General features: G+C 55.4%; 6 protein-coding genes across 6 annotated transcripts; 3 read left to right on the plus strand and 3 right to left on the minus strand.

The window, feature by feature from the left end:
- Nucleotides 1-12: 12 nt before the first annotated feature.
- Nucleotides 13-824, minus strand: LY79DRAFT_237782 (uncharacterized protein). Its single transcript, XM_060551716.1, has 2 exons — nt 102-824; nt 13-47 (listed from the first exon to the last, which is right to left on the minus strand). Exon 1 carries the CDS (start codon nt 651-653, stop codon nt 183-185), a length of 471 nt encoding a protein of 156 aa, XP_060413208.1. The 5' UTR covers nt 654-824; the 3' UTR covers nt 13-47; nt 102-182.
- Nucleotides 825-1,650: 826 nt separating this feature from the next.
- LY79DRAFT_237758 (uncharacterized protein) lies at nt 1,651-2,722 on the plus strand. The gene has a single exon (XM_060551714.1). It carries the CDS (start codon nt 1,944-1,946, stop codon nt 2,637-2,639), a length of 696 nt encoding a protein of 231 aa, XP_060413209.1. The 5' UTR covers nt 1,651-1,943; the 3' UTR covers nt 2,640-2,722.
- Nucleotides 2,723-6,000: 3,278 nt separating this feature from the next.
- Nucleotides 6,001-8,788, plus strand: LY79DRAFT_237768 (bacterial transferase hexapeptide). The gene is made up of 2 exons (XM_060551715.1): nt 6,001-7,237; nt 7,290-8,788. Exons 1-2 carry the CDS (start codon nt 6,484-6,486, stop codon nt 8,552-8,554), a joined length of 2,019 nt encoding a protein of 672 aa, XP_060413210.1. The 5' UTR covers nt 6,001-6,483; the 3' UTR covers nt 8,555-8,788.
- Nucleotides 8,789-11,782: 2,994 nt separating this feature from the next.
- LY79DRAFT_517273 (uncharacterized protein) lies at nt 11,783-14,294 on the plus strand (the record flags this gene model as incomplete). Its single annotated transcript, XM_060554912.1, has 3 exons — nt 11,783-13,677; nt 13,779-14,163; nt 14,229-14,294. 3 exons carry the CDS (start codon nt 11,783-11,785, stop codon nt 14,292-14,294), a joined length of 2,346 nt encoding a protein of 781 aa, XP_060413211.1.
- A 1,067-nt stretch (nt 14,295-15,361) lies between these two features.
- LY79DRAFT_517284 (Pfs, NACHT and ankyrin domain protein) lies at nt 15,362-18,745 on the minus strand (the record flags this gene model as incomplete). Its single annotated transcript, XM_060554914.1, has 1 exon — nt 15,362-18,745. One exon carries the CDS (start codon nt 18,743-18,745, stop codon nt 15,362-15,364), a length of 3,384 nt encoding a protein of 1,127 aa, XP_060413212.1.
- Nucleotides 18,746-20,412: 1,667 nt separating this feature from the next.
- On the minus strand, nt 20,413-22,037 carry LY79DRAFT_517258 (kinase-like domain-containing protein; the record flags this gene model as incomplete). The annotated part of the gene is made up of 4 exons (XM_060554906.1): nt 20,413-21,483; nt 21,537-21,685; nt 21,742-21,811; nt 21,909-22,037. 4 exons carry the CDS (start codon nt 22,035-22,037, stop codon nt 20,413-20,415), a joined length of 1,419 nt encoding a protein of 472 aa, XP_060413213.1.
- Nucleotides 22,038-22,356: the final 319 nt, after the last annotated feature.

Raw genomic sequence — 22,356 nt, forward strand, 5'->3', positions numbered from 1 at the left:
TAATAAAGGCCAACAACGTACCCGTACGTACACCGCGATGGGTGCATGTAGGTAGCCCTCCCAATGCCGCCAGGGTTGAAGGGCTAAAAATATCCCACCATGGGCTGCATCCTGGCCCATCGACATCGGAAGATTAACAGTTTTGTTTCATCCCTGCCCCATCAGAGGAATGAGAGCAGGCCTTATGTGGTGAAGTGAAGGATGGAAGGGGGGATTAAGGATACGGACACACTCTCTATGTATGTGCTATCGCCGAAACATTTGGTACTGCGCTTACAGGCATCCTTTCTGACACGGGCCGCTATCGTCACCAGGTCCCTCAATCGACAGTTACCTGGATTGGTACACCGATCTGTACCTGTTTCGCATGAGGTTACCCGAAGAAACTGGCGCACGCGCTGCCGCGGGCAGACAGATGTACCGCCGCATGCTGCTGCAAGACAGGTATTGAGCGCAAGCGGACCTCGAATGCGACAAAGACCACGGATGCACCACTGCGCTCCATCCCGAGAGGGAACCCGTGCACGGAAAGTGCTACCTACTTCGCTCATGTTGCCCAAATAACACCGACCAAGGAAAAGTCTCATGCTGTGTGCCGGTCCTGGCCATAGATTGGCTGTTGCGTTGAAGAACGGAGCCAAGGGCCGAGACATGGCTCAACGTAGACCCGAGATGGGACTATCCCTCACACTAATCGCACGCCGAAGCAAGGCCTGATGGGCTGAGTGCACTGCCGCGTTTGCTAGTGCAGTTGGCGGCTGCCGAACAAACACAGCAAATGGGGCGGCAACACGAGCTTCGACCAGCTAAGCGGTAGGCTAAGCCTGCGTCTTGACGACGAAACCCGACGTTGGCGTCGTATCGGGTCCGCTGCGGTGCAGAGAGTGTGCTGTTAGACGCGGCGAAGGCGGATGCCGGATTCTCTTGGGGGGGGCATTCGCCGATCGCGGCAAGTTGCATGGCCCAAAGACCCTGTCCCGAGTTTCCCATTGGTACATGGTGGCATACACTGAGTGCCATCATCAAGCACATGCGCCTGCGCTACGCACAAGCCGGCCGGCCGGCTGGCCATGGGCCAGGTCATTGAAATCTGTTCGTAAGAGAGGGTGCTCCCTGCTCGCGTCACCTTTTGCCGGTGGCTCCTCGATGATGGCTCTGAGCGCTTGTGGCCTGACAGTATTCACGTCGCGGACAGCCGTAGGCTGTAGCCAATCCCGACATTTCGAAACACAACCTGCACCGCTGCTCCGTCCCGAATCGGTTCCAGTTGTGGTCATCAAGGCGGAGACGGGACCCCCCCCCCCCCCCCCTCCTCCTTTGACAAGGACTACCGCGTGGTTGAACTGCTATTTATGATGCTGCAGGCGAATGAAGGGGCCAAAGGTTCGACAGGGGTTGCTTCGGCACCGGGTTTGGCCATCCTGGGCTTTCTTTCTCTTACCGCGACGACCGGGACGTCTCGATCTTGGCTAGACCAGGCAGAAGTCTTTTCGTCTATGCAGTCAGTCTGTCTTCCATCTTGCGGGACATATATGCACATACATGACACGCAGGTCCTGCCGACCGACTAAAACGTGGATCAAGCCTGGAACAATTTCTCTGCGGTATGGCACACAATGCACAATGGAATTGACCCCGAACAGCCGGCGTAAACAGCGGTCTAAAGGGTTACAGCGAGGGCCGAGCTTCGTGGGAGCGACGAGTGGAAACGAGTGTAACGCTGGAGGCGGGCAGCGTCTCCGGATGCGCGAGGGGCCCTTCTTGGTGAACCGCGAAGTGGGTCTGGGATGTCTTAGTAAGACGACGACGGCCCGTCAGTTGCACAGTAATCAAGAGGGGGGTTAGGTTTAACCGGGGCAACGCGCATACCCTTTTGTTGAGAGAAAACAGCGGCGCACGAGTACGGTCCGGCGACATGAATCAATGGGGGTTTCTTTATTGCCATGATGCGAAGTAAAAGTAGATGTTCGCTTCTTTGGCGAAAGCCGGCGGCTCTTGTCGCGGAAGGTCGCTTGTTTACTGCCCCCAATTCTGGAGAACTGGAGATGACGACGGCTCACGGCCGCGGCAAGCGGGGGGCCAAACCCCAACCCCCCTTGCCGTGCGTCTACATGCACACTATTACAGTACGGAGTACTTGGGTACATCTCTCTATCTTACCAAGGATGACATATCCCTTGCCGATGCTGCTGAAGCAGGTGCCCATCCCTCACACGTGGCTGTTGTTTAGCAGAGGCCGTAATGGCGATATTCTACGGTATATACGTGCGTGGATGTTTGCACAAGACACATCCGTGCGCAGACTGATCCAGCATAGCATCGCATCGCATCGTGACGTGGTGGGAAGGGGAAGAGGGAGGCATGGCCGGCGGCGAGGTCCGTGGAGTAAGAGTATGCCAACCGCATCTGGGCTGCAGTCAGACAGGCACTTGGACAGAAGAGGCCCGAGTGATAGGGCAGCCTGGTGGCCAGCAACAACGATAAGCGAACTGCAACGACGAAATACGCAGAATATTCGTTTCTGGCCCAGGGCGGGGGTCAAGAGGAGAGGAGAGATGGACAGACGTGGGCAAAAGGATGAGAACAACGATGTCGGCACATCCCAGCTGAGACTCAGCCGGACCAGGCAAGCCTACTAGGTACCTAGACATGTACCTCTTACACCTCCAGTACGTACCTACCGCCCAGCCCAGTTCAATCCAGTCGCGTTGCAATTCTCTAAATAGGTACCTAGGTATCTAAGTACTCCGTACAGGTAGATACCTACCTGCCCAGGTAGATAGGTACGTACAGCTAAAGCGACCAGACGCGAGCTGCAGAGCTCGTGGCTCACCCCCTTCCCCATGGTCGCCAATGGCCTACCGACACACCCCCTCCTTTCTGCATGCCATCCCCTCACCCTTGTTCATGCTTCACCAGGGGACCCAGGTGGCCGTCGAAGCGGCAACAAACGCAAATGGGTTCACTGGTGGGTAACCGTATCGCGCAAGTACCTGATGGCGGTCGAGAGTACTCATGGGAAGCGCCATGCCGCCCCAATATTGTTCGAGCAATTGCCGGGTTTAGCGATGGAGGACGGGGGGATGGTATGTATCGATGAGGGCGCCACAAAGTGCATACCTACCTACATGGCACAGCGAAGGAAGAGAGAAGAACCGATACGAGTGGCTGGCGCTCTCTTTTTTTTCTTCCTTTTTCTTTTTTTCTTTCTCTCATTATCCTTTTCGAGTCTGAACTTGGACATACATACACATACAGAAAGAGAGAGAAGGGGGAGGAAGGAGTAGTGTGAAGGCAAGAAACGGAGTGGGAGTAGTCGGCGGGAAGAAGAGGCGACCGGGGGGGCGGCAGACGAAAACGATAGGGAAAGAAGGGTCTGGACGGAATCCACACAGGATAGGCAGTGTAGTGTACTCCGTACAGATACTACTTCGTACACTCCGTGTAAAGAAAGACCTTGTAATGAGCAGCACCCGCCGAGACCCCCGTCTCGTCAACCCCGGGAGGCCTTTCTCGTCCCCTTTTGCCGTTAGGCCGCACATGTAAACACCTAACCTACGAATAGTACTCCGTATGTATGAACATGTACTCCGTACCTTATCGACCCTCTTTTGGTCTGGTTTCTGGAACCAACCCGGCAAAACCAAACGAGCAGGCGCGTAGCAAGAGGAGTAGCGTGCACTAGGAAAGGAAGACAAAAAAGGCACGGCTGGTTCGCGTACCAGGGGTGGCCCCTGGCTCGCCTGCAGACTTTTTGACGTTGCCGACGTCGTTGACGACAACGGCGGATGCGGATGCGGGTGCGGATGCCAGACGCCCTTACAACCTACCTAGGTAGAGTGCAGAGAGGGAGAGTATAGAGTAGTTAGTGGTTTGTACCTCGAGAGCGAGACACAACCCCGACTGCCGCACCTACTCTCACCTGAGGTTCGTTACCACATGATAATCACATATTCCTCCCTCCTCCTGCCCCCCCCCCCCCCCCGCTCATCGCACTTACAGTTTCTTGTCATCTCACCCTTTCGCCCATCCCACCCGCCAACATCCGACACCGCCAAAACTATCCTTCACCTGGACATCCCGTCTTCTCACAGCCTACCTAATTCATCAGGCAGGTCCTTTGCACGTCCAGCCCAAACATTCGAATTGCATCACAAGAGGAAGAGGAATTGGCTGCATCTAGTCGACGCTTCAGCCCACACTGTTGGCTGCCACCAAGAAGGCCAAAGGAAGGGAGGCAAAAGAGAAGAAGGAGAGAAAGAGGTGCCAACGGGTCGCGGTGCAACCAAAAACCACCCAACCCGGCTTTGCGACGTGGGAAAATCATCTCCTCGCTCTTAGTCTCGCCCCCGGCAGGCGCAGCATAATCGCGCGTCAAACCCAAAAAACCGCTCAAGCGCCGCCGGACGAAGAGCAGCCATCATCCCTCGACCAGGACAAGCCCCGTAGACGGGAAAAGGAAATACGGGCCCTCGAACACCGCGGGACTCGGGTTAACGACAAGAAAAAGCAGTGTTTGGTTATTCTCGGTTGGTTTTTTTTTTTCTTGTTCGAGGAAGGGCGTGGGACAAAAAAAAAAAAAAGAGGGGGAGACGGAAAGAATAAGAGGGAAAACGAAAGCGAAAGAGGGCGCAAGACAGCCGCGAAGGCGACGAGGCAGGAAGAGGACCGGTACAATTTCCGGGTTGGATTGTTTTGATACGTCGCATCCTCTCCGACGATACACACCAAAGTCACAGGCCGGAATAACTACCATCTTACCCGCTCCCGTCCCAACATCACATTTGGCACAGCATTTACCAGCAACAAAGTCGCCCACCCAGCTCCAACGGGGACTGCATCGCAAGCAAGCAAGCAGACGAGAAAGCAAGCAACAAAGCAATCTGCGAAAGCTCGCTGCCCCAACGGGTGTATCTCGAATTCGACGTCGGCATCGGCCCAGCTGGACGTCCGCAACCATTGCCTCCTCCACCGACTGACAAGGCCAAGAAGCAGACAATCTACGCATGCGCAAATTGAGCCCGAATCCATCTGTTGCACCTCCCCAGACTCGAAGCGCGCATTTGCTTGTCGGATAGAACCGTTGCAGCATCATTGTCTTCTGGCAAGGCAGCGTACTTCAGCCCAGCCTGGTGGGGATATTTGACGAGAAGAAGAGTAAGTGACCATCTGCCATCTGACTCTCTCTTTGGTCCCCATTTACACACCAGAAAGCGGAAAGACGGGCATAAAGGCAATCCTACCTAGCCTCCCAGCGGCCTCGAACATCCCGTTCAGGCCAGAGACGCTGGGCCGCCTGGTACCATCCCATCTCTCTCTCTGTCTCTCTCCTTCTCTCTCTCTCTCTCTCTCTCTCTCACACACACACACACACACACATACATCCATACACCAAGGGCTGCACACAGCCTCCAGTCTCAGCGGGCATCTCTGTTTCTCTCACACACTCGATCGCTCATTCACCAATCTCTACCCTTGTCCCCACCCCCAGCCGAGCCGGCGGATAAGACACCGCTCTCACCCTCTTGTCCTTGCCTTGTCGCACGTACCTACCTCTCTACTGACGCACCCGCGCACAGCCGTCGAATTATTTCTCCCACACCCCTCCCCCCGGCCTACCGAGCGGAAAGGAAAGGGCAAAGAAAAAAAAAGTCCAAAGCTCAAGCTCCCGCGACCTCTGGACTCCGCGTACCGAAGCACCAGCACCAGCACCACCGACAGTACCTAGTAACAACAGCAACCTGCAGCTTGCAGCAGAGAGTGTCATCATCTGCGCTTGATAGCTCCTTTATCCTTTTTTTTCTTCCTCTCCATCATCTTTACTTCCCACTCTTCGTCTTCGCGTGCAGATCTCTTAGAAGGGATTAGGCCTAGGGAAGCACGAGGAAAGGAAGAAAAGCTTACCCACCCACCCCTACGACACAAAGAGAGACGACTTGACAAGAAGAGGTGGCATTCCTTACTCATCTCATCCGCGCCAATTCTCAGAAAACCACCCCCCTCTCAGCAAAAGACTCTGGATCCGGAAGACAACGAGGCGCCTCCCTGTCTCAAAAAGCCGTTCGTCCGCCTCAAAAATCCAGCCTAGCACTACTCTAGAGCCCACCTGCTAGCCGCTACCTGGTTTCCTCCAGTCTTCCACGGTCTGTGGCTCATTCACGAGGGACATTGCTCGGCCCGAATCGCCAACATTGGCACTGCTTGACGCGCGCGCGCGCCCTGCTGCGTACCCTTTTCGCCAACATCATCTCGCGGCTTTTTCCCATCTCCCGCCAAACCTCCCCGTCGGTTCTTAGCCCGCCTCCCGACGGTTATCTGTCATCTTTTTTTTTTATTTACCGCCAGTTGCCTACCGCGCAGCAACTCCACCGCCATCCACCACAGTTCTCACTTAACAACGCTTCCTCTTCTGATCGCAGCTTCGTAGCGACATACCGGCTCGTATCCTCCAGCGCCTGCATTGGCGAGGTGCCTTGTTGAACTATGTCGGCTTTCACTGCCCTCAATGGGGGCTCACCAAAAACCTCCGAACCACCTCATCCGCCGCCCACCGACGCCAACAGAGCACCGTCGGTTGAGCGCCCCAACGGACAGCATACCCCGTCTGAGCCAAAGCCGACCACAACCGCTGCGGACCCTTCCACGAGCCAGAGGGATAGCTGGGCCGGCCCGAGCCAGGAAAGGTCTCCATATCAATCTGCCAACTACCCCGATATCGACGGCTCTCTCAAGAGAAAGCGGTCCAGCTCTGTAGAAGCAAGGCGGGAAGCCCCCGCGCCCAAGGAAAAGTCCCCCGACGCCGCTTCTCACTCTCACCCTCCAGAGTCACGTGACCCTTATGACACCCCCTCGCGAGAGCGCGAACATCGTTCCTACGCCGAACGCGAAGACTCGCGGGAGCACGGCGATTCGTGGTACTCACGCGATGCCAGGGATAGGGATGAGAGGGGTTACTACGACCAGCCGTCTGCCACATCTACGCAGGGCCAGTCTGAGGAACAGATTGGAGAGGCACTAAGACGTGCCAACCAGATGGATGCGCACGACTACGACAACACCAGCCCCGATGGCGATGATAGATCCATGGCATATGGCTCCTACACACCTGGCGGATCCCGTGACCCAACACTCCAATCCGACAACAAGAAGAGGAAACGCAACTTCAGCAACCGAACCAAGACGGGATGTCTCACGTGTCGAAGGAGGAAGAAGAAGTGCGATGAGCAGAAGCCCGAGTGTATGATCCCCTCCCCTTGGTTGATCATGGTGTGAAACTGACCCTCCCCTAGGCAGCAATTGCCTCCGTGGAGGATTCATCTGCGCAGGATATCCCCCACAGCGCAGCACGGCCTGGCAGAAGCCAGACAGCAAGGCCGCGGCGATTCCCTTGGAGTCCAAAGACCCCAGCTATGTCCCGCCCGGCGCATATGGTATGCCGCAGCAGCAAGCTCCGTACGGCAGCCAGCCTGCCGTGGGACAGAGGCGGGAGACGCTGCCCCATTACCGCGGACAGCCTTTGCGGATTGATCCGCCTCAAGGACGACCGCTGCTGACTGACGATGACCGGCCCACTGCTTCGACGATCCCCAGCGCATCGGTGACAAGTCCCGAGAATAAGCTTTCTGCCATCCCCTACACCCCGGCCAACGCCTTCCCCACGCCTGTCAGCGCCCAAGGGCCACCGCATGCCCCCTTCTCGGAGAGGAAGGAATACCAGCGCGTCCCGCCGTTGCACGACATTAGCAGGACTGCGCCGGAGCCCGAGACACCTCACCCCGGCAACACGCTGCCTCAGATCAACATTCTTCACCCGACGAGGTCCAACAGCCCCATCCAGCAGCAGCAGCAGCAGCAGCAGCAGCCGCAGCCGCAGCCGCCGGCCACCAGCAATGTGCAAGTCGCCGCGCAGCTGGCACTGTCGCACACCCAATTTTCCCCCAGCAGGGCCAGGACGCAGAAGGAGGACATGCTCGCCGGGAAGCTCTACTACCCATTTGACAAGGAGCTTGTCTTGGAACGCGAGCGCTGCAGCGCAGCTTGCTGGCGATTCAACAATTCGACTAACCCCAACAACGGCGTCTCGCCGACAGAGCGAGCGCGCCTGTTCCGTGAGATTCTGCAACCGCGCGACCTGATCCAGATTTCGCCGACAGTCACCTCGCCCGTGACAAACGTTGGAAGAGTGGGCGAGCACGCGGTCGTGGAGGCACCCTTCACTTGCGACTATGGCTACAACATTTCCATTGGACAGAACGTCGTCATCGGCCGGAGCTGTACCATCATCGATACATGCGAAGTCAAGATTGGCGACAACTGCCACATCGGGCCGAACGTGAGCATATACACGGCGACGCTGCCCACCGATCCCAAGCGGCGCCTGGGCAGCAAGGGTCCACAGCTCGGAAAACCCGTCACCATCGGGGAGGACTGTTTCATCGGCGGAGGAGTCATAATCCTACCAGGCGTCACTATCGGACGGGGAAGCACCGTCGGGGCCGGCTCGGTCGTCACAAAGGTAAGTTGCTGCCCGCGCTCTGGCTTTATGGATCTGTAGTCTAACTTGGTGTGTAGGATGTCCCTCCTTTCACCATCGCCGTCGGTAATGCCGCCCGGATCATACGCGGCATCTCGTCGTAACATCGTTTGATTCCGTCTATCCACCTGCGTCTCTTATTGCCCGTGATACCCAGCTCATGGTACAATCGTGGTCCGTGTACAAAAGCATACTGATTCTTGATTTTCTTTTTCTTTGAACGTCTCTGTTTCTTACTACTTATTTCCGAGCCTAAATCTTTTGTTTTTACTTTTTGAGCCAAGCGCATGGGATGGTGCAAGGAAGAGCCACTAAAAAGAGCCTGGTGGTTTTTTTTTTCTTTTCTTTTTTTCTTTTAATACAACGGCCTCTCAATTCATCGCGGCTTTCTAGGGGCCAAACCCAAGTCAGAACGAGAGAGGAGAGACGCGCGGAAAGATGTTGGGTGCGTTAGCTCTGGTAGCTAGGCGGGGGGGGGGCGAGAGCGGATGGACGGGATTCCAATCTTGGGTGCTCGCCTGTGTGTAGGCTGGTTGTTGCATGAACGAGGATGGAGGAGAGGGTGTTTGAAAACGAGAGAGCGCGCGAAGGGCATAAACAAAAAGGGGGAAGGCTACCGGTCTCCTTGGTATGGTATCGTCTATTTACCCCCGTTGTGTGTCCCCCTCCCTACCGACGATCGCGGCCCGGGCGAAAGGGGGAGGGAACCTGGTTGGGTAACACATTATTTCTCGGGGCGGAGGGGCAGAGGGCCGGCAAGCTTTTTTGTGTTATTTTTATCGATGCGACGAAATGAAGCTGTATGACGGCATGATACGAAACGATCCCCCCGAGGTGCCTGCCATCCCGCTGTGATACTATCCATCTATACGTCGTTGCTGTGTGAGTGCGAATAGCAGGGAATGCAAATCACTTCTTGTCCGAAGAAACGAGGCAGACAAGAGGGGGAGGGTCAAGCGCCAGGCAGTATAGGAGGATTGAAGTCGGTATAGCCTAATACAATAAACAGTCTGAATCATTCCGTAGGCATCATTGCCGGGAACACCTCGACGGCGGCGGCGGGGCCTGTCATACCGGTCGTCCGAGGCCGGCCGGTGGGAGCAAAGTGATGGGCCCGTCCACGGAACAACTTGGTATTCTGCGAACTGTGTATTGTTAGCCGGCAAAAGGTGGCGTCCCACCACATAGTGGAGATGAATCTGACGCCTTCCAAGGTCAAAGTGAGGGTACGAGGGGGGGGGGGGGGGCGAATAAGGGCGTGCGATCAGAAATCACCATGGGTTAACGACGCGCTGATTGAGGCGGGTAGCCGGATGTCCCTTTGGCTGCGCTTCTGTTCGCCTAATCGGCGTACTCTGGAACCGTCGAGGCAGATCCGCTATGACGGTTTGACTCGAGCATATCGGCAGGGGAAGACGGGAGAGGGAGGACGCTATGCAAGAGTCACGGGAAAGCGTCTAGGGGCTCGCTTGTCACCGTGCGACGAACGGAGGAACGTGGGCGAGGAGGCTTTGTGTGGAGCGGCTTCAACGTCACTTTATCCCCGGTGTTCTGTCACGGCAGGCGACGAGATCCCCGATGCGGGCAAGTGTTTCCCAGTGTTGGTTTATGCTTAGCGACGGGCTACATGCGAGGCGCATGGTCTGCAAGGGTCCCGAGGCGCCTCCGGCTGCCAGGCCTTCTCTCTAGTGTTTGTGCTTTGGGGCCGTGCGGATGGGGACGCACGGATGTAAGTCTTGAGACAGTTGGCAGTATTTGGAAGGGAGGGGGGGGGTAGATGAACTGATAAGGGTGCTGAAAGAATGTTCTTGATTGCCATAGTAGGTCAGAAACAGAGGAAGAAGGAATGAAAGGGGAGACGAGAGCAGGCGGCTACTTGTCCTCGGGTATGAGATATTGATGGAGAGGGAGAGGGGTGTATGCATACGGCCCGTGTGATGTTTCCTACGATCCTGCCTCGAATCCGCGGGCAGCGAGTACATATGTACGTCAGGTATTTTGGGGGAAGGGCAACGAGATTGAATTGGAACAGACGCGATGGGTGCATTCATTGGACGATCGGGTCGTTGGAGAAGGGGGTGTGCGGGTTAGAGAAACACAGCAACAAAGAAACAGAGAAGGAAACACCATTGAGTTTAGGGTGCAGTCTGCTCCTGCACTCCGCAGACTCTCGTCTTCCGCACGGGCTTCGCGAAACCAAGCCCCCTTTCCCTGAGTCGGGTTGAATGGCGCGGGCCTCCGTCCTTCATGAATAGGTATGTTCGATACGGATAGATGACACAGGAACAGGGATGGGGTCGTTTGCGCCTCTCTCTTTCTCTCTCCCTCGTCTTCTTTCTAGCATTTGTCGACTTCAAAGCCCTTCGGACTCTCATATCTCTGTCCTTTTTTTCTTTCTTTTTTTTCTTTTGTCTGGGAATCACAAGACGTTCTCCAGCATCCTGGCCGCCCGCATCCGAATTGCCTGCTTGGAGTTATAGTCTTGGAGATGCAGGTTCCTACCCGCCTCTTCACCATAGAACCTCCTTGTCGGTAGCTAGGCATTTCGAACACTTTCTTCCGTCACCACTGCTTGAAACATGGCGCACGGATTGCAGCGGGAGAGATGCCCTACGGTAAGGCAGACTGGGGGGCGACAGCTGAGAGCGCTGCCATTGACCGGTGTCTCAAAGTAGATGGATGTTTTCCGGCATGATGAACAAACCGGCGACACGTCCGTAAGGAACACAAAAATCGGGTCAGGGCTCCCTCCATTTTGATTCCCTCGTAGGTAGGTACTCGGAAGAACAAGTCGTTTTGGCATTTGTGACGGAAAACCCTAAGGGATCAATGAGACGACGTTGGATGGTGCGTGGGGGAGGTGGGTTCTTCTTTCCGGAACGGGAAGGTGTTAAGTCCGGGGGTATCCCCGGTCCAGAGAGAGCTCCACGCACCGAACTACCCGGAGCTAGTCGTCTCTAGCACCGTTCCGTTTACCTGTTGCTAATAGCCATCGTTGCAAGCCTCGGTTTCTTCAGGATTTTATATGCACGATCTTCACAGAAACTACACAGCCCCGGGGTCAAGCATCTCCCAAGCTGGACATCCTCACGTCCTCACTGCGCCTTGCTTTCTCTCTCTCCCACCCCCCAACACCGGCAATCTCGGCCGAGAATACCCACCTGGTCCTTGGCATACCGAACCTACTCCTCACTCCTCCGCACTGACACCTCTGACGACACAACCCCCCACCTCTAAGGACAGAACCTAATGTCATCGTCTTCGGACATTACTCAGTTCACATCCATCTTCCGCGCCCAGTCTCTGTCCGATCAGCAGCACAGGGTGGCCAAGCGGAACCGCCAACCAGTCTCATGCCTTGCCTGCCGCACGCGCAAGCTACGATGCGACCGCGCCCTGCCCTGCGGTGCGTGCGCTAAGCGCGGAGACGGGGATGCTTGTCAGTTCGGGACCGCCGTGCCATTGAATGGTGGTAACCGCAATGGTGCCGGCGGCCACGCTGGCATGGGCGCTGTTGACCGCGAGAATGGAGTTGCTGTAGCTCCCTCGACTCCAGGCTACCGACCTGGGGGAGGTGGGAATGGAGGAGGGGGAGCGAGCCGGCAACAGCAGCAGCAGCGACCGGAAATGCAACTCCGGCTCCAGAAGCTGGAGGACATGGTCCGAGATCTCGTGCGGAAGGGTGCATCCGCATCTCAAGCACGGGATCGGACAGGACCGGCCCCGACCAAACCCACCACAGTGCCGACGCCGACGGACTCGGAACCGGGGAACCGCGGCGACTCGCCGGTTCTGACCCCGCCAGAAGGAGGATACGACTACTACGGCGCCACCCACTGGACCGCGCTGCTCCACCACATTCGGGAAATCCAGACGGCCCTCGAGCCGGACCCGACCGCTCTACCGGAGCCACCCGAGGGCGGCGCATGCTCAATGAGCCCGGACGTTCTTTTTGGTGCCGTCGTCACCGTCTCGATGCCGGAAGTGCTGTACAGCCTACCCCCGCGTCAGGATCTCGACAAGTTGCTAGCCGTGTACTTCAACGCCCGATCAACTGCCGTTCCCTTTATCCACGTCGGTCGCTTCCAGCGGGAGTACGAGGCATTCTGGGAGAAGCCCGAGGCTGCAGGCTTTCTCTGGATAAGTATCCTATTCTCAATCATCTCCATTGCGGCGGTAATCGTCCGCGGCAAGGGGACCGTGGAGACACTAGGTCTGACCCGGGGTCTCAAGGAACCGTCGGCCTACGCCGGCCGCGCGGTGCAGTGCCTCGTCAAGGGGAATTACCTGGTCGCCAAGAAGTACTCTGTCGAAGCGACCATTTTGGTCGCCTACACACGGGTGATAGGGAGCAAGGACATGGACCCGATCTTGTCCAACCTGTTCGGCGTCGCGACGAGGCTCGCGCAGCGCAGGGGCTACCACCTCGACCCGAAGCACCTGTCGACGCCCATATCCCCCTTCGAGGCCGAGATGCGCCGCCGCGCGTGGTTTTGCTGCGAATCCTTTGACCTCTTGCTGTCCTTCCAGCTTGGAATGCCCGCCATCGTCCACGAGAGCGACAGCGACACCCGTGGGCCGGAGAACCACCCCGACGAGGACTTTGACGAGGACACGGTGACAATGCCCCCGCCGCGGCCTCCGACGGAGCCAACGCCGATTCTGTACTACTGCTGGAAGTCTAAGCTATGCCGGATCCTGCGGAAGGTGATCCGTCACGCGCTGAGCCCAGCACAGCAGGTCTACGCCGAGACGTGCGTGCTCAACGACGCCCTGCACGCCTGGTACGGCGAGCTGCCGGCGGCGATGCGCGTGCGGCCAATCCGCGCGACCGGGTTCACAGAGCAGAACTATACCGTCATACAGCGGCTGATGCTGGAGCTCATGTACCGCAAGGCGCTATGCGTGCTGCACCGGACGTACCTCAGCCGGGACAAGGCGGACCCGCGGTTCGCGCTCTCGAGGGACATTTGTCGAGCCGCCGCGCTGAGGATCCTCGATCTGCATGCCGAGTTCGACAGGGAGTCGAGCCCCGGCGGGAGGCTGTTTGAGGACCGGTACATGCTGAGTAGTCTCATGTTGCACAATTTTATGATTGCTGCCATGGTGGTGTGCTTGGATCTGAACGAGAATACGGATATGAGGTTTGTCCCGCCATTTGAGTCTCCTTCAGGGGGAAAAAGAGAGGAGGGGGAAGGGGCGGTAGAGAACATTTGGACGTGGCTCATTGGCTAACGATACCTAGCGACGAGGACTACGAAAGGAAGATGAACGCTCTCAAGACGGCGAGCGAGATCTGGTCGAACCGGGCGAGCTGCTCCAGGGACGCCAGGCACGCGTCGACGGTCCTGAGGGCGATGGTCCAGCGGCTGACGAGGCAGAGGCGCCGCATCTCGCAGCGGCAGGGCGAATACCTGACGACCGTGGCCGCCTCGGGAGTTGAAGTATGCGGCGACGGCAACGACATCCCGGCGTCTTCGTTTTTAGAGGCCCCGACTACGGTCAGCGGGTTTGGGGATGTCGGTGGCGGCGGGCACGGCCAGCCGCAGGGGTCCGGGATGGATCAGGCGTCCGATTTCGACTCCATGACGCTTGATAACGCCTTGAACGACCCTTGCAACCTGGACTGGGTGAGTCTGACGGCGTCTTGGTTGGAGGGTGTGTATTACCAGAGGCTGAGCTAACGCGTTTGCAGGGTTTGTTGGACCAGTACTTGACGTTAGATGGGAACGGGCAATTGGCGATGGATATCTCTTTGTAGAACGCTGCCACGGGGCAGCGCAGAGTATCCAGGGTGGGGTGGTAGATTGTGGGCGAAGGAGGTCTGTTGAAGTTAAAATGATAAAGCTTGTTTGGTTTGTACGGGGATTGAACCGGAGCAGGACTGAAGCGGGATACCCTTGACATTCCAGCTCGGTTGATTGTAGTACTCTCCTACGGCAGGTGTGTTCTAGTCATCGAGGCGTACATTGTCTCGACAATCAGCATCTGAATTAATGCGGAATTAGGGGGCAGGCTGTCTGGGCAGTTTCTGAAGCGAGGGAACCCAGAAACCCAGGAGTTCCGATTAGCTGCCGTCGAACCATTCCCCGTTTTACCCAGCTCTATTCTCATAGTACCCGTAGGGTATGCGTTATGTATACCTGCAAGTCGCGGCCAGGGTTCCTTCTCGGAGACAAACTTGGGTCGTCGGCCGGTGTGGCCGGGTTGGCCCCTGCCTGATCGCACGGCATACGAAACCCCACCATAGTGTACGGCAGCTAAGAGCAAGCCGGAGCATGTGACCAATGAACCGGATTCCTCTGGTTCATGTATATAAGGCGACGTCACTTCACAGCGCATCCAAACTGTGTTGAACATGCCTCGGAACCTCTAAAGCCCTACGGTTTGATTCACAATCCCCAGCGGGCAAGCATATACTCTCCGACGAGGCCGCAGCACATTGCTTCTACTTGTAACCCTTCACGCCCGCATCAGTTTCAATCTCGTCGAACCGGACTGGCGGAACGGCAACAAGAGCTGCTTGCTTCAGCTAGGTGGCAATCGTTGTCTCGCCGGCCCTAACATTCCCACGGCGTTCTCATGGATCCGTCTTGGGCTTAAGGTCAACACACGCGCACAACGATGTCACTCACGTCTAGCATCAGTTCGTGGATATTTAGTGGCAGGCGAGATCCTTGCGATAGATTCCCACGTACAGTTTTCTGCGGGACGCAAATGGAGTTTATAAGTCTATCTGATGGTTCACAGTCATGGTAAGATACCAAGCATTTGCTACATAACTGTTGATCTGGCCTCCGAGATAGTTCGCAGCTGTTGAGAAGCGTATCAGTCTGCTTCAGCTCCATGATCGAGAAGGAGCTGTGCAATTTCCGTGTAGCCGTTCTGGCGGGCATGATAGAGCGCGGTTTTATTCCCAAGGACCAGACTGTTAGCGTCTGCCCCCCCCTCAAGAAGCACCCTTACAACTTCTTTATGACCTCTTATTGAAGCCGAAGTAAGGACACCTGCAGAATTAGCATCTGCCCCCCTTTCAAGAAGCACCCTTACAACTTCTTTATGGCCTCCTATTGAGGCAAAAGCAAGGGCACCTCCAGAATTAGCATCTGCTCCCCCTTCAACAAGCATCCTTACAGCTTCTTCATGACCGTCTCTTGAGGCAAAAGTAAGGGTATCTTCAGCATCTGCCCCCCTTTCAAGAAGCACCCTTACAACTTCTTTATGACCTGCTAGAATTGCCTCACAGATTGGTGTCTTCCCCTTGTAATCCTTCTCATTGATGTCTGCCCCTTTCGCTAGGAGCAGTCTGGCTATGTCTTTGCGGCCAGCCTGAGCAGCCCAGGTTAAGGGTTTAAATTCCTTCAGCGCCGGGTCATTTCTTCGATGGCTAAGGCCCTCTGTAATGTCGCCTCCGTTGTAGATGCGCGAAGTCAGGCCTAGTATAGAGGCAAAAGCGTCTTTGTGACCATTGGCCAAAGCCGCAAACAAAGTGTATTTGTACCTCTCTTCAGGGTAGCAAGCATGCATTTCGTCTGCAGGTATTTTGTGGACAAGCCTCGCGAGCCCCATATCTGCAAGAATATAGGGTAGTTTTGCCTGCGAACTGTATCGTCGGATCTGATACCTTTCGAACTGATTATAAATGGGAATCCATAGAGAAAGAGGGAAGTCTGAGAGGAAATTTTCCTGAGAGATGGCCAGTTCGGCACCATCCGAGTGCAAAAGGACATGATGACTGGCATACTCCAAGAACGGAAAGTTATTTGCATCATTGTCGTGATGTTCCTCATGGGCAGCTGGCGAGTGTATTGAGAGACTTCCGGGTGCCATATGGTAATTCATGTAGACGAAGCAGCACTGTTTGAGTCTATCGTGGCCCTGGCACTCCCAGTCATACCCAACGGCGGGCCATATTTCCTGGAGACCCTTATCTTTGACGAGGAAGTCTCGGACTGATTCATGGATGAACTGTACGATTGGCTGGTTTGACTTTGTGATCTCAGCGAGCCCTTTGGAATAGCTGACGACACAGCTAGTGATAGTATCGCCAGAGTCTTGACTGGTTACGTCGGGTACTTCGTCATCAACCAGACCCTGTGGAGATAGTCCAGACCACAGGGCATGATAAAACTCATTGGGTCGCAATGGCCGCTTCGCCAACAGGATCCATAGGACACACAGAAGCAACTGGTCCATGTTCTGATTATCTCGTCTCAGGATATCCTTGAAAAGCTCGCTCAGTTGGTCTGGAATGTCTTTGAGTCTCTTCTTAAGAGCCAGGCGGCCCCTTCCGTTTTCCTTGTTGAGAATTTCGACCACGAGAATTACCCACAAGAACACACCGGCGGCTTTCTCTAGAATTTGGCCTTGAAGCTCATCGACAAGCTTGGGGTCCTTAATATTTAGGCGGCTCGTTACGTAGTTGGTCAAGTCATTCACATGACCGGGTTGGCCATCCAGTGTAAGATGTATGCCATGTCGTATGTTGATATAGGGGTAGTGTCGACTGGAGAAGCAGATACGGAGGAGTTGACCCTTCTCTGTTGACTCGTCCGCCAGTTCCTCAAGATCCTGAACCATAGCCCGTACCTGCTGTTCGTCGCATTCGTCAAGGGCGTCGACAAAACAAGTGAATGGGCGGGAGCCGAGGCGGGAAACCGAGGCCGTGAAGATATCCTTAAGTATATTCAACGAGGGGCACCCACTTTGAGTACGGGGAACAACATCAGGGTCATCCAACACGGCTTGGAGATCGGGGTAGCCTTCTAAAAGTTGGAGAAGCAGCGAACGATACATTCCTGCGACAGACTTTTCGAGTTGCTCGCCTCGCGCATGGAAGAAAAAGGAAGCAATGACACCTCGTGTCTTGCGTGCCTTTTTTGTTCGTAAGTAGATAAACTTCATGATTGTTGATTTGCCGGCTCCTGGTTTGCCTCGGATCCATAGGAAACCACGGTGTTCCTTCATCCGACTCGGGTCGAGCCAGGCCAGGTAGTCTGGGTGACTCAAAAACCATTGGCAGGTTTTGGCATGAGCAGCCCTGATGTCGACTTTTCGAGAATCGATGTTGTCAAATTTCAAGGAATCCAGCAAGTTTCGCCGTCGGTCGTCCGACATGTTCTGACCAGCGGCTCGGTCTTGGACAGTTGCAGGTCCAGATTGCGGGAAATCTGACCACTGAGTAGGTTGAGCAAGATGAGACTGGTGGGAAGGTCGTCTATGGCCATAGGCGTTGGGAAGTAGTGCCAGCAGTTCTGTAGCGTAGGCAGCCGCCGTTGCCGCAGCATATCTCTGCCACTCTTTATTCTTATGAGAATCTGAGTAATCACAGATACCCCGGATTGGAAGGCAAGGGAGAATGTCCATGAGACCAGCGGCCTCCATTTCAAAACACACAGCATCCAACTGCCGGGCAACATTATCCCGGACAGTGCCGCTTCTCATGACTTGGTTTCCAGAAGCAATGACACCGTAATGTATGGATGGGTCCTGCGAGAGCCGTCCGCGTCGTGGTGTCAGCTTCGACTGGTCACATCTGCTGCAATCAGGCGTAGAGGCCTCGTGCTCGTATGTCGCGGGGAAAAGTTGATCGGGTAATGCTGGACGACAGTAACCAGGGTGGTTCCCCAGCTTATCTTCAAGGATGACTGGGATATAGCTGGGTCGCAGCTCATGTTCGCATCGTAAGGCTGATACCGCTGAACCGAATGTCTGGTGAGGAGTCTTGGGGACTGCCGTACGTCGTATCTGTCCGTCTTCGACGATCTTCCCCAAGTCGTACTGCATCACCCTCGTTCCGACAACAATATCGCCTAACCTCACGTCTGCCATGCTCGGCACACCGCCTCCGATCCCGACCATTAGACCGAGGTTGACTGACCGGAATGTCCGAGTCAGGTTCGTCAGTACGTTCGCTGCGTTGTTTGTCCCATACTGCGCATTGGGCAGGCACGCGATGACCACGTTATGTCCCCGAATGCTCCCCAACGAGTAGGTGTTGCTGTCGTTCGTGAAGGCGACTGGGGCTTGGTGTTCCTCGTCCAGCATGGCTCGAGCAGCTGCCATTTCTATGTGAAGGGCGCAAATCCAGGCAATGGTATAGCAATCGTGTGGTAGAAAGCGCCGCGCATCATCATGATGCGAGGTTTTTTGTCGCCGTGGAAGGTGAGAAGTTTCGACATCATCGTCTTGCCAAGGTCGCCTACGGTCCATATCTCCGTGATGTAGTCGGTAGGTCAAGTATCGCGAGGAGGTAGTGGTATGTCAGGCGTCGCGAAACTAGGGAGATGGACAAGAGATCGATGGGATATGAAAGATGTGCAAGCAGCCTGATCTGACGAAATTCAACCGCATCTCCTCACTTTTTGAGGCCTCCCCAAGGCTGCTCATCATACCAACCAACAGCTTAGGACTGCGCCTCTCCGCCTTGGTATATGTAGCCAATCAAGACAGAAGTTGAAGACAATTTGCTGCAGGGGCTAGTTCGCCCACCTTAGGTAGTTCTGCTGCCATCAACATCTAAAGAATTGCAAGAACATCAGTATTACGTGCAATCATGTGGCCGTTACTTTTGACTCTAGTCAAATCCCCGCGTGCTGTATGAATCTCACTGTTCTAGGCTAGCAGGGCTTTGTGAAATCCCAAGCGAGTGGAGAATGCTCATCTTAGCTCATTCCTATCATAGAGACCTGTACCCAAGATAGGACTTTGAGGATCAGAGCAACGCATGTAGTCGCCGCAATAAATACGGGGGCGACTGGACGTTGTTTATTGTGGAGCTAGCTATAGCCTCGGCTCTGACCAAGGAATAAGGTTGAGAGAAAAGAATACGGCGCTCTCAACTCACCTCCTGATGCTATTTGTATCAATAGAGCCGTGCATGGCCTGATAGGGCTTCATGTCATGCCAGTCTTGCCAGGAACGACTGTGAAGGGAAAGTTCAAGGGAATGCTTCCACTACATTTCTTTACCATGGGGAAGGTCGGGTAAGGAGGATCTGTGTTTTCAATCTATTAACAAGCTGTTATTCTATGGGTCGTGATAGAAGTCTGAACATCGTGAAGAGCGGCCGGGCCAGGCTCTGCAAAATGGCGCTTGGCGTGAGATTTGAAAGAAACGGCGTGCTTCATCGACGAGTGTGGGTACATATGTAGAAGTTTCATGTCCATTGTATCCCACTTCTCTTCTGTCTATCAGCCTCCACACAACTCCTCTCTTGCCACATCCCGCGGCTGCGCACCATCCCCCATTTTGCAGCCATCTATCAACATCCTCCCCTCAACAGTGCAGTCGCCTCAAGCTGTGCCGGACACGGCCAGCCCTATTATCAACATAACGAAAACGTGCCGCAGAACCTGACCCAATGCTAAAAACCCCTGCAACCGCCTTGCGCCGTGCTGCGCTGTACATTATCAAGTTGTATGTTTTTGGTTCTCTCCTTAGAAACAGAAAGTTCTTAGTTCAAGAAGGTCCCAGTTCCCGAGTTGAGATTTCCATGCCAGTGATTTTATGATGCCCTATGACGGTTCCTGCGGAGAAACTAAGTCGTAGCGCGGGTGAAGAGAAAAACCGGAAAGAAAGGCTAATGTGTTCGTCATTATCCAGGAGCAGCCAGTTGTGCAACTGTGTGCCACTCCGTGGTCGTCACGCGGAAAAAAGTGTAGCTCGGAGGATGAATGAGTCTAGTCGGTCGAGATGAAGAGTGGCGGACATAGGGGAATGTGGTGTGTTTGGAGAGTCATCAACCAGGTGTGGCCGCCTGAGTGCACTCAAACATCGATCCGGCGCCTGGCTAGGTTGTGCCCAGTGGGTGTTTATATAGTGGTGGAGCAGTCTTAGCCGTCCTTTTGGCAACACGAACAAGAGCAGAAGCCAGGATTCTAACCTACGACATTGTTAGTTGTCTTGCCTCGAGGCTGGATTCGGGCAAAGGACAAAAACTTACCACAGCACAGCACCTTCATGAACTTCTGGAAGCCTGTGGGCTGAGGCTCGGCAGGCCGACCGTTAGGCTGGGCCTGCTGCTGGTTCATCGGCGTCTGCTGGGGGACGTTCTGTGGGAGGTTGCGGTTGCTGTTCTGAAACTGGGCCTGAGTTGAGCCGGTGGGGGTGGCCATGTCCCGAAGACCCCCGACTCCGCTGCCCCGTTGCGCGCTCAAGGCGCCGGGGGCGTTTGGTTGACCTCTCGACTTCGCCATCTGCTTGATCGGAGAAGGAGGCGGGGGTTGCGCGGCGTTTAAACGGCCGACAGTCAGGTTCTGTGGGTTGTTGGGGTTTGCAGCACCGCCCCGATGGCCGCTGTGCAGCTCCATCTGGGACGGGCCGGGTCGAGCATTTGGGTTGTGAAGATATCCCTGGTTGTGGCCCTTCATGGCATCCCATCCCTTGCCCGAGTCCTTGGAAATCTTCATCCAGTCGTACTCGCCGTCCTCAACCTCGCCGGTGTTCTTCAGGGCCTGAGTGAAGAGCTCGCGGAGGTAGTCGTAGTCGGGGGTGTCCTCAAAGCCGAGGTTGCGTACGTACGTCAGGTACTTGTTGAACTCGTCGGGGAATCCCTCGCAGAGATCCTTGATAGGAGTAGTCTGCTTCTTCTCGCCGATCTTCTCGTACTTCTGCTTGTTTGTGGCAGCCTTCAGTCCTTGCCAGGGAAGACCGCCCCTCAGGAAGTACATGAAGACATGGCCAAGAGCCTCGAGATCGTCGCGTCGGGATTGTTCGCGGCCAAGATGGGTGTTGATACTCATGTAGCGAGCGGTTCCAGACAGCGACTTTCGCTCACGATAAGGGATGTGTTGCTTCGTCTTGGGATCGCGGTACTGCTTAGCCATGCCGAAATCGACGACGTGAATGACGTTGGCCGCTTTGGTGCCTGGTCTGCCGATGAGGAAGTTGTCGGGCTTGATGTCACGGTAGATGAGATTCTTCTCGTGGATAGTTTGCACGCGAGACAACTATGCCAAGTCAGATAAGTCGCATTACACCCACCGATTCTGAGCCCACTTACCATCTGCTTGGCAACCATGACGACGGTCTTGATCGTGAATCTTCTGCCGCAGTGATCAAAGAGGTCCTCAAGCGAGGGGCCGAGGAGGTCGATCACGAGGATGTTGTGGAGACCCTCTTGACCGAAGTAGTAAACGTTGGGGATGCCGGCTTGAAAACGAGTTAGCGGTGTATATGATGCGAGAACATTGAAGACGACAACATACGGCATCCGACGAGAATCTTGTACGTGCGGTACTCATCTCGCAGTTGAGGAGCGTCACTTTTGCGCGGCTCCTACGACGAGAAAAGGGATTAGTCAAATGTTGCTGCAACGCAGGATCACCGCGACGCCGTGGGCGATGGGGTGCCTGATTGAGCGAAGCCGACGTACGAATTTGATGGCGACCTGCTGGTTGTTCAGGAGGTTGGTGCCCTCGAAAATGACGCCGAAAGAACCCTCTCCAATTTTCTTTCCTACACGATAGTGCACGCCGACGACGTTGCTCGATGAGGAAGCCATGAGGTGCAAGGCTGTGGTCCTTTTACGGACCGTGGAATCGTAGCAGAGGCACGGTGGGTATTCGTCTCAATCGAAGTCGGAGTCGGCAAGTCGGTCGGGGTCGGAGGCGGTCTGATGGATTGATCGGCTTGGGATGCAGCGGGAGTAGAATAAACAAAAAAGGAGTACGGTATCTGAAAATGATGAGGGTCGCAGGTCAGCTAGCTGCTCGATATCCCGATGCCCATTGAGCCGATTTTTTCGGGCGAGGCGAAAAATCAGGCTCAAACCGAGAGGGACGGGGAAGGGGATGGTGGTTGCGCGGTTGCTGGGAGGAGAG

Source organism: Colletotrichum navitas, assembly GCF_030913465.1.
Source record: "Colletotrichum navitas strain CBS 125086 chromosome Unknown LY79scaffold_37, whole genome shotgun sequence".
Taxonomy (NCBI): Eukaryota; Fungi; Ascomycota; class Sordariomycetes; order Glomerellales; family Glomerellaceae; genus Colletotrichum; species Colletotrichum navitas.